The sequence below is a fragment of the Callithrix jacchus genome, chromosome 5 (assembly GCF_049354715.1).
Source record: "Callithrix jacchus isolate 240 chromosome 5, calJac240_pri, whole genome shotgun sequence".
In the NCBI taxonomy this organism is placed as follows: Eukaryota; Metazoa; Chordata; class Mammalia; order Primates; family Cebidae; genus Callithrix; species Callithrix jacchus.
Genome location: NC_133506.1, coordinates 85,109,150 through 85,127,408, shown reverse-complemented (window position 1 = coordinate 85,127,408; position 18,259 = coordinate 85,109,150). Strand labels below are relative to the sequence as shown.

The 18,259-nt window shown below is 44.3% G+C and overlaps 2 protein-coding genes and 1 pseudogene across 19 annotated transcripts in view; 1 reads left to right on the top strand and 2 right to left on the bottom strand.

The window, feature by feature from the left end:
• DBF4B (DBF4B-CDC7 kinase regulatory subunit) overlaps window positions 1-2,597 on the bottom strand; it is a 30,781-nt gene extending 28,184 nt beyond the window's left edge. For 3 of the 11 annotated variants that reach the window (XM_078373314.1, XM_017972421.4, XM_078373316.1), the window contains exons 1-2: window positions 2,405-2,597; window positions 1,896-1,958 (exon numbers count right to left, since the gene is read on the bottom strand). Coding sequence is in view for 9 of the 11 variants with exons in the window: in XM_017972421.4 (XP_017827910.1) it covers window positions 1,896-1,958; window positions 2,405-2,423 (82 nt within the window). In the remaining 2 variants the exon portion in view is untranslated. The other 8 variants (XM_078373315.1, XM_078373311.1, XM_078373317.1 and 5 more) reach the window with 4 other exon arrangements.
• A 12,072-nt stretch (window positions 2,598-14,669) lies between these two features.
• Window positions 14,670-18,259, bottom strand: part of MEIOC (meiosis specific with coiled-coil domain) — a 38,173-nt gene continuing 34,583 nt past the window's right edge. For all 7 annotated transcript variants that reach the window (XM_078373305.1, XM_017972420.5, XM_078373304.1 and 4 more), the window contains one exon: window positions 14,670-17,188. The gene's annotated coding sequence lies outside the window, so the exon portion shown is untranslated. The remainder of the gene's footprint in view (window positions 17,189-18,259) is intronic.
• LOC100397502 (farnesyl pyrophosphate synthase pseudogene) lies at window positions 16,414-18,133 on the top strand (annotated as a pseudogene). Its single transcript, XR_013535626.1, has one exon. The product of XR_013535626.1 is annotated as a farnesyl pyrophosphate synthase pseudogene (transcript).

The window sequence follows — 18,259 nt, the reverse complement described above, 5'->3', positions numbered from 1 at the left end:
TTGTAATCCCACCACTTTGGGAGGCTTAGGCAGGTGAATCATGAAGTCAGGAGTTTGAGACCAGCCTGACCAACATGGTGAAACCTGTCTCTACTAAAAAGCAAAAAATTAGCCAGGCCTGGGGGTGCACGCCTATAGTCCCAGCTACTCAGGAGGCTGAGGTTGAACCCAGGAGGCAGAGGTGGCAGTCAGCCAAGATTGCGCCACTGCACTCTATCCTGGGCGACAGAGTGAGACTCCATCTCAAAAAAAAAAAATCAAACTGGAATAAAAATGAAAATAAAACCGTATACAGTCCATACATAATCATCTTAGAGTAAATTTTAAATAAGTATAATCTAAAATATTGGGCTGGGCGCAGTGGCTCACGCCTCTAATCCCAACACTTTGGTAAGCCACGGAAGGTGGATCACTTGAGCCCAGGAGTTGAAGACCAGCCTGGGAAACATGACAAAACCTCATCTGTACAAAAAAAATAATAAAAAAAAATAGTTGGGCATGGTGGTGAGCCTGGGGAGGCTGAAGCTGCAGTGAGCCATGATTGCTCCACTGCACTCCGGCCTGGGCGACAGATCAAGACACTGTCTCAAAATACATAAAATAAAATATTCTCTTTTGATACACTCTTGAGGAAAGTTCTCCAGAGAAACAGAGGCAAAAAGAAAAGCAACTAGAGATGGGAAGAAGGAATAAATAATCTAGTAAATGAAGTATATTACTGTTTAAAAGGTAACAAGCCAATGGCATATCTGTTGACAATCTAGAACTAAAACTACTAGATGATATTAACTAAGGGGGCAGTACAGAAGAGAGTGCCATGTGCTAAAATACTTACCTAATTAGGTAGCAGTGTTTAGCTTAAGGATTTTATTGTAAACAACTATAAAGGTAATAATTTATAAATTTAATAAGTTACTCTATCCTGACTCCACATCTGTCTGCTAATCTTGTTCATAATATGATTCTTACTTGGCCTTTGCCATGAATCCCAAAACGATCTATGATACCACGTACACACACACACACACACACACACACACACACACAACTACTACTAAGTGGGTCAGGCGAGGTGGCTCATACTTGTAATTCCAGCACTTTGGGAGGCCTCGGCAGGAGGACTGCTTGAGGCCAGGAGTTCAAGACCAGCTTGGCTAACACAGTGAGACCTCGAATCAATAAATAAAATGAATGTAAGTATATAAAAACACTAAGTGGGCTGGGCATGATGGTTCACACCTGTAATCCCAGCACTTTGGGAGGCTGAGGCGGGTGGATCACAAGGCAGGAGTTGGAGACCAGCCTAGCCAACATGGAGAAACCCCGTTTCTACTAAAAATACAAAAGTTAGCTGGGCGTGGTGGCACGCACCTGTAATCCAAGCTACTTGGGAGGCTGAGGCAGGAGAATCGCTTGAACCCGGGAGGCGGAGGTTGCAGTGAGCTGAGATGGCCCCGCTGCACTCCAGCAAACAGGGCCGGGCGCGGTGGCTTACGCCTGTAATCCCAGAACTCTGGGAGGCTAAGGCGGGTGGATTACGAGGTCAAGAGATTGAGACCATCCTGGCCAACTTGGTGAGACCCCGTCTCTACTAAAAACACAAAAATCAGCTGGGCGTGGTGGCACACTCTTGTAGTCCCAGCTACTTGGGAGGCTGAGGCAGGAGAATCGCTTAAACCAGGACCCGGCAGGTGGAGGCTGCAGTGAGCCGCGATCGTGCCACTGCACTCCAGTCTGGGTGACAAAGTTAGACTCCGTCTCAAAAAAAAAACCCCAAAACAACAACAACAACAACAACAACAAACCATAAATGATCAGAAAACCTGAGAGTGAACATTTCTCGATCTTTTCCAAGAGACCTAGGGCAATGTCCCTAGTTCTGACCTGTTACCCACCTAGGTCCGGGGCCCGGAGCCTACTCTCAGCCATGGAATTCTCCAGCTCGAGGCAATCGTCTCCTGAGAAAGGACATAACAGCAGCTTAACCATCTTCACCAACCCTTCGACCTTCCATCCCTCCCGCCCACTACCGTCTCCCAAAACGCGCACAGAAACGCGACTCCCGGGAAAAAGACTCAAGTCCATTCCGACCTACATCCCGCGCCTCCTGCCAGGCTCTTGTCCTTCATGCCCTCAGCCTCCTTTCACACTCCGCTCTGTCAACGGCCGTGACCTCTCGGCCACAATCCCCATACCTCCCTCCAGGCTGTTGTCCCCTACGTTCCTCTGCCACCTTCACTTCTCGGTCCCCTCAACTCCTGTGGCTCTTTCCCAGCCCCTATACTCTCCTCAGCTTCTGCGTCTACCCGCTGCTCAATTCCTAAGACCCCTCCACGACCCCGCACCTCGCCTCAACTGTTAACGACACCTTCGCCTTTCCTTCTCCCCTTCCCGGCATCCGTACCCTTTCCCAGCTCGCTCATCAAATACCCGCTCCTTCTCGGCCCCCGTACTCCTTCCTCAAAGGCCTCCGTATTACATTAGCGAGCTCCATGAGCTCTTCCCGACTCCGCAGTCCCGGGTACACCTGGGCAACTACAATATCATTCTCTTGGCGTCTTCGGCCGCGGCTCCGATTTAAATTTCCTGCTGTCTCCGCCCCTAAAACTAGGCAGCTGCTTAGAGATCTGCTCTACGGTGTCCTTGGAAGGACAATAGTATCGCGATTCCTCTTTCCGTTCCCCCGACCGCTACGTGTTCTCCAACGGTCTCTTCATTTCTCGGCTCTTCAAACGGCTAGATGGCTTTGCCACTTAATGGCCCTCAAGTTGAGGACTAGTGGCCAATTTTCTTTTCTTTTCTTTCTTTCTTTTTTTTTTTGAAACAAGAGTCTAGTTTTTATCGCCCGGGCTGGAGTGAGTGGTGCGATCTTGGCTCATTGCAACCTCCGCCTGCCCACTTCAAGCGATTTTCCTGCCTCAGCCTCCCGAGTAGCTGGGACTACAGGCGTCCGCCACCACGCCCGGCTAATTTTTGTAGTTTTAGTCGAGACAGGGTTTCACCTTATTGGCCAGTATGGTCTTGATCTCCTGACCTGGTGATCCGCCCGCTCCGGCCTCCCAAAGTGCTGGGATTACAGGTGTGAGCCACCGCATCTGGCCTAGTGGTTGATTTTTAGTAATTCTTCACACTGAGCTGAATTGAAATTCCTAGGAGTTTTTTTTTTTTTTAAGAGACAGGGTTTCAAGGCCGGGCGCTGTGGCTCACACCTGTAATCCTAGCACTTTGGGAGGCTGACGCGGGTGGATCACGAGGTCAAGAGATCGAGACCATCCTGGCCAATACGGTCAACGTGGTGAAACCCCGTCTCTACTAAAAACACAAAATATTAGCTGGGCATGGTGGCGCATGCCTGTAATCCCAGCTACTCAGGAGGCTGAGGCAGGAGAATTGCCTGAACCCAGGAGGCAGAGGTTGCGGTGAGCCGAGATGGCGCCATTGCACTCCAGCCTGGGTAACGAGTGAAACTCCGCCTCAAAAATAAATAAATAAATAAATAAAAAAGAGACGGGGTTTCACCGTGTTGACCAGGCTGGTCATGAACTCCTGACCTCAGGTGATCCCGTCTGCCTCGGCCTCCCAACGTGCTGGGATTACAGGGGTGAGCCACCGCGCCCAGCCCTTTTTTTTCTTTTCTTTTTTTCCTAGGAGTTTGAATAACAAATAACAAAATAAACCTAACACTTGCAGAGCATTTGCAGTTTACATAAAGATTTCACTTACACATCATCTTCATATCTTTGTCCCCTCCCATTCTTCAATTATTACCTGCCCAATAAAATTTCTCAAAAGACGTATCCTTATCTCTCACTTCCCATCTTTTCTTCAGCCCATCTAATTAGACTTTGAGCTAATTAGAGATCAAATTTGATCTAATTAGAGATCATTCAGTAGAGAGCTGGGGAACCTCCCCACTAAAACTGTACTCACGCAGGTCAACTGTGACTTGCACAGTCCCAAATACTGTCCTCATTATATCCAATTTATAGAAGATGGACTATTTCTTCTTTGAAATACTTTCTTCTCTTTGCTTCCATGACTCAGCACTCTACCGATTTTTGCCCTACCTCTATGGTTCCTCCTCAGTCCCCTTTGCTGGATCTAAAGCCACTGTTGGACTATGCCAGCTTTAGGCCTTATCCCTCTCCCTTATCTCCCTAGGAGCATGCAGCTCCATGGCTTTACAATTCAGCTCTGTGCCATGCCTTCAGAATTTCTGTAGCTCTGACCTGTCTGATCTCCAGATTCACATATTCAAGTGCCTACTGGCTATTTCAGTTTGGATGTCTAATAGACACCTCAGGCTTAACACTTTCAAAACAGAACATTTGTTTCTGTTTCACAGCCCCTGCCAAAAAGCAATTGTTCTGCACCCAGTCTTCCCCTAGTAAAATGTTACTGTTACTCAAAGGTCACCATCATTCACCCAGTTGCTCAAACCAAAAACCTAGAAGTTATCTTTTAGTACTTTTTCTTATGCCCATCCCCACTCCAAGAACAAATCCTACTAACTCTGCTTACAAAGTATATCTGGAATCAGACCACCACTACCCTAGTTCAAGCACTATCATTTCTTGCCTAAAGTACTGCAGTCAATTCTTCACTTCTACTCTTGAGTAGCTTCCTACTTCCCCTCCATATAATCCATTCTCCATACAGCAATCAGAGTGATATTTTTAACTTTTATTTATTTATTTACTTTTTTTAGAGGGAGTCTCGCTCTGTCACCCAGGCTGGAGTGCAGTGGCGCAATCTTGGCTCACTGTAACCACTACCTTTCTATTTTCACTCTCATTTTCTTATAAATTTTCAGTGGAATATGCAGAAACAGAAATGATAATAATCCAATTTCTTTGTTGTTTTGTTTTGGTTTTTGTTGTTGTTTTGGTGTTATTTTATTTTTTTGAGATGGAGTCTTGCTCTGCTGTCTAGGCTGGAGTACAGTGGCGCAATCTCGGCTCACTTCTACCTTTATCTCCTGGGTTCAAACGATTCTCCTGCCTCAGCCTCCTGAGTAGCTGGGATTACAGGTGAGTGTCACCGTGCCCGGCTAATTTTTATATTTTTAGTAGAGATGGGGTTTCACCATGTTGGTCAGGCTGGTCTTGAACTGCTGATCTCAGGTGATCTGCCTGACTCAGCCTCCCAAAGTGCTGGGATTACAGGTGTGAACCACCGCACCCAGCCTGGTGTTTTGTTTTTGAGACAGAGTCTCACTCTGTCTGTGGCCTGCAGTGACACAATCACAGTTCAATGCAGCTTTGACCTGGGGCTCAAGAGATCTTCTGCCCTCCCAACCTGGGAGGAGTAACTAGTACTATATATGTGTGCCACCACTTCCAGCTAATTTTGTAAAAAAAATTGTATAGAGATGGGGGTTTCACTATGTACCCCAGGCTGTCTTGAACTCCTGGGCTCAAGCGATCTTCTCAACTTGGCCTCCTGAAATGCTGGGATTACAGGCATGAGCCACTGTGCCCATCCCTATAAATGTAAATTTAGTCTGGGTGTAGAAGCACATATCTGTAGTCAGCTGCTTGAGGGAGTGAGGTGGGAGGATTACTTGAGCCCAGGAGTTTGAGGCCAGCCTGTAACAAATAGCAAAACCCATCTCTAAAATACACACACACACACACACACACACACACACACACGTGAAAATACCCACATTGTAATAGCCAGTCTCCAAGATGGCCTGCAATGATCCTTCCCTCCTGGTAGTCACACTCACATTAAATAGGGCCATGTTACCAATAGAATATTGAGGAAATGATAATGTGTGATTTCTGAGGCTGCTTTTTGGATCACCGGTTCTTGGGGAAGCCAGCAGTCATTACGTGAGGACACTCAAATATGCTTGTGGAGAGGCTCACATGAAGAGGAACTGAACTTTCCGACTAGTAGCCTGCACCAATTTCCACACAAGGGATTGTGGCTTCCTGCAAGCCCATCTTTTCAACCCCAGTCAAGCTTTCAGATGACTGCAACTCACAAGAGAATCCATGCCGGAAAGGCCTAGACCAACTGCTCCCCAGTTCCAGACCCACAAAAACAAGAGAGAATAAATGATTAGTGCTGTTTAAAGTCACTATATTTTGGGCCAGGCATGGTGGCTCACGCCTGTGATCCCAGCAGTTTGGGAGGCTGAAGCAGGAGGATCACTTGAGGTCAGAAGTTCAAGACCAGCCTGGCCAATATGGTGAAATCCAATCTCTACTAAAAATACAAAAAAAAAAAAAAATTAGCTGGGTTTGGTGGCACCTGCCTGTAATCCCAGCTACTTGGGAGGCTGAGGCAAGAGAATCACTCGAAGCTGGGAGGCAGAGGCTGCAGTGAAACGGGATTGTGCCATTGCGTTCCTGCCTGGGGGACACCTGGGTGACTGAACAAGACTCTATCTCAAAAACAAACAGACAAACCATTTTCCACTTAACAGACAGATGAAGATCAACTTTACTAGATAGTGCCAAATTGCCTTACGTGGGGGTTGTACCAGATTTCCTATCTGAGGCAATTTGGCACTAGCGAGCAAAATTACAAAGGTACACATCTTTCCACCTGGCAGTCCCACTTCTAGGAGTTATTCTAGACATACTCACATGTGTGACAGAATTTGTATAATAAAGGTATCTGCCACAGCATTGTTTGCAATACCAAAAGATCAAAAGCAACCAAAATATTAATAACAGGCAGTAGATTAAATAAATTATGGTGTAGTCACACTGTGTAACACTATGCAACCCTAAAAAAAGAAAATACTGTAAAATATAAATGTATTTAGGGAGTCCTAGCCAGAGCAATCAGCAAGAAAAGTAAAGAGAAAGTCAAATATCTCTCTTTACTGTTATGATTCTATACCTAGAAAACCCTGAAGACTCCACCAAAAGGCTCCTAGACCAATAAACGACTTTAATAAAATTTTAGGATTAAAAAAAATCAACACACAAAAATCAGTAGTATTTCTATGCATCAATAAAGTTCAAGCTGAGAGCCAAATCAAGAATGCAGTCCCATGTACAACAGCCACACACACAAGGCCAGGCGGTGGCTCACGCCTGTAATCCCAGCACTCTGGGAGGCCAAGGCGGGTGGATCACTTGAGCCCGGGAGTTTGAGACCAGCTTGGACAATATGGTGAAACCCCGTCTCCACTAAACATACAAAAATTAGCCTGGTGGGGTGGTGCATTCCTGTAATCCCAGCTACTCAGGTGGCTGAGGCACGAGGATCACTTGAACCCAGGAGGCGAAGCTTGCAGTGAGTCGACATCACGCCACTGCATTCCAGCCTAGGCGACAAAGTGACACGCTCTCTCAAAAAAAAAAAAAAAAAAAAGCCACACACACAAAACAATACCCAGGAATACATCATCTAACAAAGGAGGTGAAAGATATCTACAGGAACTATAAAACACTGCTGCTGAAAGAAATAATAAAAAACACAAATGAATAGAAAAACATTCCATGATCATGAATTGGAAGAATCAATATCATTAAAATGTCCATACTGCCCAAAGCAATCTACAGATTCAGTGCTATTCCTGTCAAATTACCAATGTCATTTTACACAGAATCAGAAAAAAAACTATGCTAAAATTCATACAGAACAACAACAAAAAAAGAACTTGAATAGCCAAAGCAATCTTAAGCAAAAAGAACAAAGTCAGAGGCATCGCATTACCCTGACTTCAAACTAAACAAGGCTACAGTAACCAAAACAACATGGTAGTGGCTCGGAAATAGACACATAGACCAATGGAACAGAATAGAGAACCCCAAAATAAAGCTGTACACCCACAAGCAATGGGGAAAGGACTCCCTGTTCAATAAATGGTACTGGGAAAACTGGTTAACCATATACAGAAGAATAAAACTGGACCCCTACCTCTCACAAGATACAAAATTAACTCAAGATGGATTAAAGACTTAAATGTAAGACATCAAAGAAAAAATTCTGGAACAAAACCTAAGAAATACACTCTGGATATCAGCTTAAGTCCTCAAAAGCAATTACAAAAAAAAAAAAAAAAAAACCACCAAAAATTGACGACTGGGACCTAATTAAATTAAAGAGCTTCTGCACAGCAAAAGAAACTATCAGTGGAGTAAACAACCTACAGAATGGGAGAAAATATTTGCAAACTATGCATCCGACAAAGGACTAATATCCAGAATCCATAAGGAACTTAAATCAATGACAACAACAACAACAACAACAACAAAACAATTAAAAAGTGGGTAAAGGCCGGCTGCAATAGCTCATGCCTGTAATCCTAGCACTTTGGGAGGCCAAGGTGAGAGGCTTACTTGAGCTCAGGAGTTCAAGATCAGCCTGGGCAAAATAGGGAGTCCCCATCTATACAAAAATTTTTAAAAAATTAGCTAGGCATGGTGGCATATGCCTGTGGCCCTGGCTACTTGGGAGGCTGAGGAAGGAGGATCACTTGGGCAGGAAGGTCAAGTCTGCAGTGAACCAAGATCATGCCACTGCACTCCAGCCTCAGTGACAGAGCAAGAAGACCTTGTCTCAAAAAAAAAAAAAAAAAAGAAAAGAAAAAGAAAAAAGTAGGCAAAGAAAATGAACAGACTTTTCTTAAAAGAAGACATACAAGTGGCCAGCAAACATGAAAAACTGCCTAACAGCATTGATCATCAGAGAAATGTAAAAAAACCACAGTGAGATACCATCTCATACCAGTCAGAATGGCTACTATTAAAAAGCCAAAAGATTATAGATGTTGGTGAGATTGTGGAGAAAAGGTAATGCTTAGATACTGTTGGTGAGAATGTATATTAGTTCAGCCCCTGTGGAAGGAAGTTGGAGATTTCTCAAAGAACTAAAAATAGAACTATCATGTGACCCAGCAATCCCATTACTTGGTATATACTCAAAGGAAAACAAACCATTCTACCAGAAAGACACCTGTGCTATGTTTATTACAGCACTATTCACAGTAGCAACGACATGGAAACAACCTACGTGCCCATGAATGGTGGATTGGATCAAGTAAATGTGGTACATATACATCATGGGATACTACGCAGCCATAAAAAATAATGAAATCATGTCTTTTGCAGCAATTTGAGTACAGCTGGAGGCCATTCTCCTAAGCAAATTAGCACAGAAACAGAAAACCAAATATTGCATGCTCTCACTTTTAAGTGGGTGCTAAGCCCTGGATACACATGGACATAAAGATGAGAACAATAGACACTGGGGACTCCAAAAGGAGAGAAGGCTGCAGAAGGGAAAGTGGGTATTATGTTCACTGTCTGGGTGATGGGACCACTAGAAGCCCAGGCCAGGTGTGGTGGCTGATGCCTGTAATCCCAGCACTTGGGAGACCAAGGCAAGAGGATCACTTGAGCCCAGGGGTTTGAGACCAGCCTGGGCAACGTAGGGAGAGCCCTTCTCTACAAGAAATAAAATAAAAAATTAGCCGAGCATTAGGTGAGCACCTGTGGTCCCAGCTATTGGAAAAGCTGAAGTGAGAGGGTTGCTTGAGCCCAGGAGGTCAAGGCTGCAGTGAGCTGGGATTGCCCCACTGCTGTCCAGCCTGGGCCATAGAGAGAGACTCTGACACACACACACACACACACACACACACACACACTCACTCCAAACTGCAGCATCACACAATATATGTACCCTTGTAACAAACTTGCACATGTACCCCCAAATCTAAAATTTAAATTTAGGCCAGGTGTGGTAGCTCATGCCTGTAATCCCAGCAATTTGGGAGGCGGAGACAGGCAGACTGCTTGAGCCCAGGAGTTTGAGATCAACCCAGGCAAGGTGGTGAAACCCCTTCTCTATACAAATGCAAAAACTAACCAGGTGTGGTGGTGTGTGTTTGTAATCCCAGCTACTCCAGCCTGGATGACAGAGTGAGAAGCTGCCTAAAAATAATAATAAAATTTAAATTAAAAACATCGCCTTTAACTTCCATGTTAGACTGAGAACCTCAAATTGAATAAAAAGGAAGTCCAGCTATATGTTTACCTAAGAAATATCGATAAAATAATGACACAGAAAAGTTGACTGAAAAGGAATGCAGATATAGTTATTTCACAAATACACATGGAGTGCTTACTAGATGTTCAGTGTGCTTTAAAAATAGTTTAATCTTTATAACAACCCTATGAGGTAGGCAGTAACTATCCCCATTTTATAAAAGTGAAAACTGAGATTATAACTTGACTGAGATCACACAACCAGAAAGTATTAGACTGGGATTTGAACCCCAGCAGCCTAACTTCAGATTCCATGTTTTTAAGATTGTTGTCTACTGCTTCTTAATTTAGCTGGCAAAATGAAGAAAGAAAACTAATATAGTAATATTAAAATCTGATACAATAGACTTTATTATTATTATTGTTATTATTTTGAGACGGAGTCTTGCTCTGTTGCCAGGCTGGAGTGCAATGGCATGATCTCAGCTCACTGCAACTTCCCCCGTCCAGGTTCAAGCAATTTTCCTGCCTCAGCCTCCCAAGTAGCTGGGACTACATGCGGGCACCACTGTACCCAGCTAATTTTTGTATTTTTAGTAGAGATGGGGTTTCACCATGTTGGCCAGGCTGGTCTGGAACTCCTGACCTCAGGTGAGCCACTTGCCTCGGCCTCCCAAAGTGCTGGGATTACAGGCGTGAGCCACTGCATCTGGCATACAAGATTTTAAAAGACAAAGAGGCTGGGCGTGGCGGTGCATGTCTGTAATCCTAGCTACTCCGGAGGCTGAGACAGGAGAGTCCCCTGAACCCGGGAGGTGAAGGTTGCTGTAAGCTGAGATCTCAGCACTGCACTCCAGCCTAGGCAACAGAGCGAGACTCGGTCTCAAAAAAAAAAAAAAAGTCTCATGCCTGTAATCCCAGCACTTTGGGAAGCCGAGGCAGGCGGATCATCTGAGGTCATGAGTTTGAGACTAGCCTGATCAATATGCTGAAACCCCGTCTCTACTAAAAATACAAAATTAGTTGGGCATGGTGGCACATGCCTATAATCCCAGCTACTCAAGAGGCTTTGAGGCAGGAGAATCGTTTGAACCCGGGAGGTGGAGGCTGAGGTGGGCCAAGACTGTGTCACTACACTTCAGCCTGGGCAACAGAGCGAAACTCCATCTCAAAAAAAAAAAAAAAGGAATTACAGGCATACCTCAGAGATATTGAGACCATCATAATAAAATGAGTCACAAAAGTTTATGAGTCACACAATTCTTTCTGGTTTCCTAGTCTATGTAAGTTATGTTTACACTGTATTTTAGTCTAATAAGTAGGCAGTAGCATTATGTTTAAAAAAACCAATGCATACATCTTAACTTAAAATACTTTTTTTTTTTGAGATGGAGTTTGGCCCTGTCACCCAGGATGGAGTGCAGTGGCACAATACTGGCTCACTACAACCTCTGCCTCCCGGGTTCAAGCGATTCTCCTGTCCCAGCCTCCCGAGTAGCTGGAATTACAGGTACCTGCCACAACACCCAGCTAATTTTTGTATTTTTAGTAGAGATGGGGTTTCACTGTGTTGGCCAGGCTGGCCTTGAACTCCTGGCCTTGAAATCCTCAGTCTCCCAAAGTGCTGGGATTACAAGTGTGAACCACCAGACCGGGCCAATATTTTATTTTTAATTAAGTGTTGTGAATGTGCCACTGCATTTCATTCAGCCTGGGCAGCAGAGCAAGATTCTGTCTCTCAAAACAAAAATAAAAACAAAACAAAAAACACCCATAAAATGTATTGATCCTGCAAGAGGGCTGTGAAAAGAAATAAACTTTAAAAATGCTTTATTGTTAAAAACTGCTCATGATCATCTGAGCCTTCAGTGAGTCGCAATCTTTTTGCTGGTGGAGGGTCTTGCCTCAGTGTTGATGGCTGCTGACTGACTGATTAGGGTGGTGGGTTTTGAAGGTTGGGGTGGCTATAGTGATTTTTTTTTTTTTTTTGAGACATAGATTTGTTCTTGTCGCCCAGTCTTGAGTACAATGTCACGATCTTGGCTTACTGCAACCTCCACCTCCCAGGTTCAAGCGATTCACCTGCCTTGGCCTCCTGAGTAGCTGGGATTACAGGCAATGTCACCACCACGCCCAACTAATTTTTGTATTTTTAGTAGAGATAGGGTTTCACTGTGTTAGCCAGGCTGGTCTCGAACTCCTGACCTCAGGCGATCCACCCGCCTTGGCCTCCCAAAGTGCTGGGGTTACAGGTGTGAGGCACTGCACCTGGTTTGATAGGCTGTTTCTTTCACTTTTCTTCTGTCTGTAGCATAGGATACTGTTTGATGGCATTTTATTAACAGTAGAACTTCTTTCAAAATTGGAGTCAGTTCTCTCAAACACTAGCACTGCTTTCTCAACTAAGTTTATGTGATATCCTAAATCTTTTGTTGTTATTTTAACAATGTTTGCAGCATCTCTACTGGGAGTAGATTCTGCCTCAAGAAACTACAGAGTAAGATCCCAGCCCAAAACAAAACAAAACAAAACAAAACACCAAGGAGAGGGAGAGAGACAGGAGAACATTCAGTCAGTGGAATACTCAAAACATTTATTAAATGTATTAAATTTGACATCTTATCTGGGTGTAGTTTACAGCACCCCAAAACAATTCAAATAGTAACATCAAAGATCATGGATCACCATAACAGATACAATAATAATGAAAACGCTTGAAGTACTATGAGAATTGCCAAAACATGACACAGACACACAAAGTGAGCACATGCTATAGGAAAAGTGGCACCAATAGGCTGCTTGACTTAGGGTTGCCACAAAGCTTCAATTTGCAAAAAAACAATCTCTGGGAAGTGCAATGAGGCAAAGCACAATAAAACAAAGTATGCCTGTGTTAGGGATTCAGATGTCATTCCTTGATAATAAAAGAAACAATTCACCAGGAATTATAATAACCTAGTACTTACATTAATCTAATAACACAACCTCAAAATATTTAAGGCAGATATTGACAAAAATTCAAGGGAAGACTAAAAAATCTAAAAATCCAACAGGACATTTTAACATCCTTTTCCCCAAAACTGACAGATGGAACAAAAATAAAACAAGATTAGTAACATATTGAAGATTAAACAATATAATAAAATTTAACATACATACATATATAAAATCTTATAGCCAACAATTAGAAAATATTATTTCAACCACACATTGAACATTATAAAAATTGACTTATGCAAGGCCATCAAAATGTCAACCAGTGCCATCGAATCAACACCATCCAGAACATATCCTATAAGCACAATATAATGAAGTTAGAAATCAATGACAAGAATTAAAAAAAAAAGGGGGGGGTGGGCACGGTGGCTTATGGCTGTAATCCCAGCACTTTAGGTGGACGGATTGCTTGAGGCCAGGAGTATGAGATCAGCCTGGTCAGCATGGTAAAATCCTGTCTCTACCAAAAAAAAAAAAGATGTCAGATTTTATATTTTACCACAATTAAAAGATAAGAAAAATAAATAAGTGGAGGTAGTAATGAAAAACCTTCAGCTACATTTTTTTACAAGGATTTTTGGTATACCACAAATAATAAATATTTATATTATCTACTTCTTCTTCTTTTTTTTTTTTTTTAAAGACAGAGTCTTGCTCTGTTGTCCAGGCCTGGAGTGCAGTGGCTTGTTCTTGGCTCACTGCAACCTCTGCCTCTCGGGTTCAAGCAATTCTCCTTCAGGCTCCTGAGTAGTTGAGATTACAGATGCCCACCACCTTGCTTGGCTAATTTTTGTATTTTTAGTAGAGACCAGATTTCACCATGTTGGCCAGGCTGGTTTCGAACCTCAGACCTCAGTGATCCACCCACCTTGGCCTCCCAAAGTGCTGGGATTACAGGTGTGAGCCACCGTGCCCAGTCTACTTAATTTTTTAACAGTTCTCTCCTTTTTGTAGTTCTCTTTTTGTATGTTTTATGATGGACACACTAATTTGATATAGCAGTTCATATAAATAATTCATAAATAGCTACATATTAGTGCATTAGGGGTACATGCTGAAAATATTTTTACTGCTAAGTGTCTGTAGCAAAACTGTTTGATGCTCACTGGTCTAGAGGAACTTTCCTATGGGTGGGCAAGGGGACTACCTAAGAATATGAACTGATGCACTGACCGGAAAACTAGGAACTCATCTAACTGTCCATCAACAGAGGAATGATCAATGATCAGCTGGAGTATATTAAATCAATGGAATACTACATATTGGTTTAAATAGATGGATAAGAGCTACATGTATCAACATGGGTAAATATATATATATACACATACACCTATATATATTTTTTTCTTTTTTTTGAGACAAAGTCTCGCTCTGTGGCCCAGGCTGGAGTGTGGTGGCACAATCTTGGCTCACTGCAACCTCTGCCTCCCAGGTTCAAGCTATTCTCCTGACTCACCCTCCTGAGTAGCTAGGATTACAGGCATATGCTACCACACCCAGTTGATGTTTATATTTTTTAGCAGAGATGGGGTTTCACCATGTTGGTGAGGCTAGTCTCGAACTCTTGACCTCAGGTGATCCACTTGCCTCGGCCTCCCAAAGTGCTGGGATTATAGGTGTGAGCAACTGGGCCCAGCCCAACATGGGTGAATATTTTAAACAATCTTGAATGAAAAAGCACATTGCAGAATGAAAAATACAACATTTACAACGATGTGATATACTATGGATACATCCATATATTGTAACATGTATTACATATGTAGTAATGTGTACTATGTTTAAAAACATTCAAGAGGAAGATAAACACCAAATTCAGGAATAGTGGTTACAGCAGGAGAGAGAGGGAAGAAAGGGAGGTTGGACAAAGGGCTTCAAACATGCTTTAGTTCTTTTTTAAAAAAAGATACAAATTAAATAAATATAACAGCTCAAAACCAGTCTCCTTGAGTTCTCCTCCTCAGTGACAACCATCCTCACACATCCCTGGTCTATCTTTCCAGAGACATTCTAGGCACATGCAAGTATACATATGTACATGTATCCTCCAACCCCACCTTCTTTTTAACTAGTGATGGTGGCAAACATTCCACATTGTCAAGCTGCATTTTTTTTTTTTTTTTTTTTTTTTTTGAGACGGAGTCTCATTCTGTCAGCCAGACTGGAGTACAGTGGTGCAATCAAGGCTTACCACAACCTTCACCTCCTGGGTTCAAGCGATTCTCATACCTCACCCTTCTGCGTAGCTGAGATTACAGGCACCTGCCACCATGCCCAGATATTTTTGTATTTTTAGTAGAGATGGGGTTTTACCATGTTGGCCAAGCTGGTCTCAAACTCCTGGCCTCAGGTGATCCACCCACCTTGGTCTCCGAAAGTATGGGGATTACAGGTATGAGCCACTGCTCCAGCTGAGCTGTACTTTTTAAACAAGGTATCTTAAACTTTGATATATGTCAGTGCATAAAGAGCTTCTTTGTTTCTTTTTCTCACTCTGTAGCCCAGGCTGGAGAGCAATGGCATGATCTCTGCTCACTGTAACTTCTGCCTCCTGGATTCAAGGGATTCTCCTGCCTCAGCCTCCAGAGCAGCTGGGATTATAGGCGCTCGCCACCATGCCCAGTTAATTTTTGTATTTTTAGAGATGGGTTTCACCATGTTGGCCAGGTTGGTCTCAAACTCCTGACCTCAGGTGATCCACCTGCCTTGGCCTCCCAAAGTGTTGGGATTACAGGTGTGAGCCACGGCATTCAGCCTGTCTCCTTGTTTTTAAAATGTGGACCATAAAAGCATCTCCTCACAGGGCTGTAGGGAGGATTACAAGAGATAACTCATGGAAAGCTCTTGGCACAGTGCCTGGCAGAGAGTGGTATAGGCTCCTCAAAGAATAGTCCCATGCACGTGTTGAATCAATGAGTGAGTGGAAGAAATGAGCTGAGGTTGACTGTTTATTTACTGAGCACCTACCATGTGTCCCTTACAGCGATGAGCACTGCACTGTTAATGCAGAGAAGCCACCGCAGTGCACCCTAGTGTTCTTAACACAGACTGCAGGGAATCAGGGAAGGTTTTCTGCAACCTGAATTTTGACGAGGAAGGGCTTGTAGGGGTTAACATGGTATCTGACAGTAGCGAGGGTATTCCAGGCGGTCTGGAGGTTCCTGCTCCACAGCTGTGTGGGAGTGGGCGGTCAGCATCCCCTGGCACAAGGAGAAGGCAGCTCGGTTGGGTAGAGGAAGCGCTGGAATCCATGCTCAGCTTCAGTCCTGTGAGCCGCATGACTTTGGCCAAGTTACTGAATGTCTCTCTACTTCCCAGACTGAGAGAGTCTGTTAAGAATACTCACATGGGAGCAGGAACCCACATCCAGGAACAGAGCCCTTTGTTCCTCCCTCAGAATGAATGGAGACCAGAAATCAGATGTTTATGCCCAAGAATAGCAGGATTTAGTTCAGCACTTCTCGCAGATCGTTAGGGTGCTGACTGAGGATGAGATGGGGCACCCAGAGACAGGAGATGCTATTGCCTGGCTCAATATTGCCATTGGAGGCAAGTATCACTGGGGTTTGACGGTGCTAGTAGCGTTCCGGGAGCTGGTGGAGCCAAGGAAACAGGATGCTGATAGTCTCCACTGGGCCCTGACTGTGGGCTGGTGTGTGGAACTGCTGCAAGCTTTCTTCCTGGTGGCAGATGACATCATGGATTCATCCCTCACCCGCCAGGGATAGATCTGCTGGTATCAGAAGCCAGGTGTGGGTCTGGATGCCATCAATGACGCTGTCCTTCTGGAAGCATGTGTCTACCACCTGCTGAAGCTCTACTACCGGGAGCAGCCCTATTACCCGAACCTGATCGAGCTCTTCCTGCAGAGTTCCTATCAGACTGAGATTGGGCAGACCCTGGACCTTATCACAGCCCCCTAGGACAATGTGGATCTCGGCAGATTCACTGAAAAGAGGTAAAAATCCATTGTCAAGTACAAGATGGCTTTCTACTCTTTCTACCTTCCTGTAGCTGCAGCCATGTACATGGCAGGAATTGATGGTGAGAAGGAGCATGCCAATGCCAAGAAGATCCTGCTGGAGATGGGAGAGTTCTTTCAGATTCAGGATGATTACCTTGACCTCTTTGGGGACCCCAGTGTGACTGGCAAAGTTGGCACTGACATCCAGGACAACAAATGCAGCTGGCTGGTGGTCCAGTGTCTGCAACAGTCCGCTCTGGAACAGCGCCAGATCCTGAAAGAAAATTACAGGCAGAAGGAGGCTGAGAAGGTGGCCCGAGTGAAGGCATTATACGAGGAGCTGGATTTGCCAGCCGAAGTATGAGGAAGACAGTTACAATCACATTATGGCTCTCATTGAACAGTACACAGCACCTACTGCCTGCTGCCTCTGGTGGATGTGCTTCCCCTGCCCGCTGCCTCTGGTGGATTTGTGGGCCGCTGGCTGCAGTCCTGTTTTTCTTTCCAATGGTCCTTGTTATTTATGCATAAATATTTACACATTTAAATGTCATACTGCATGGCTAGAATTAGTTATATCTTTGATAATAGAAAAGTAAGTATTTTGCAGGAGGCCTGAGGTGGGCTGGGGTCACTCAGTGTTCTCCTACAGCAGGGCCTCACTCTCCTCCCTGTCAACAGCAGACTCTCCAGTTGGGGTCTTCTCTGTTGGGGCTTTGCTGTCCCCAGTGTCCCTGTTGAAGATCTCGTCCTCATTAGAAGACTCCTTGTCATGCAGCTTTTGTGCCATGTTTTTCAAGTGTGTGGCACTAAGAGGTCTGTACATATCCCTAAACCAGAGCGGCCATCTTAATGAAGAAAAGCCACTTTGGGATGAGTAACTCCTGTGTGGCAGAAATCTGGAAATGCTCCTTGAGGATCCTTCTTCATCTTCCTTTGATGCCCTTCTATGAGAATAAATCTCAATGAGACAAAATTATTATTCACTATACAGTCACAGATATTGCCAAGATGAGTTTGTTGTAATGGTCATATCCTGCAACTTCCTAAGTGAGCTCACTTGACTTCTGCTCCTTCTGTTCACTCTGGGCTTCCGTGCTCTCTCGATAATAGTTCTCAGTTTTCAACTGGTTGATATCCCAGTCTGCCTTGGACACTGGTTCGCTCCTTCCCTGCGGCGACACCCGCCTTCCCCGTTTTCCCGCCTCCTCCCCGGCATGTGAGTATTCTTTTTTTTTTAGGTCACTTTTTCCGCTTGTAGATTTTGCGCGCAAGCCCCAGAAAGATAGCTGGGGGCAGCGGAAGCACATCCACCAGAGGCAGCGGGCAGGGGAAGCACAGGGCC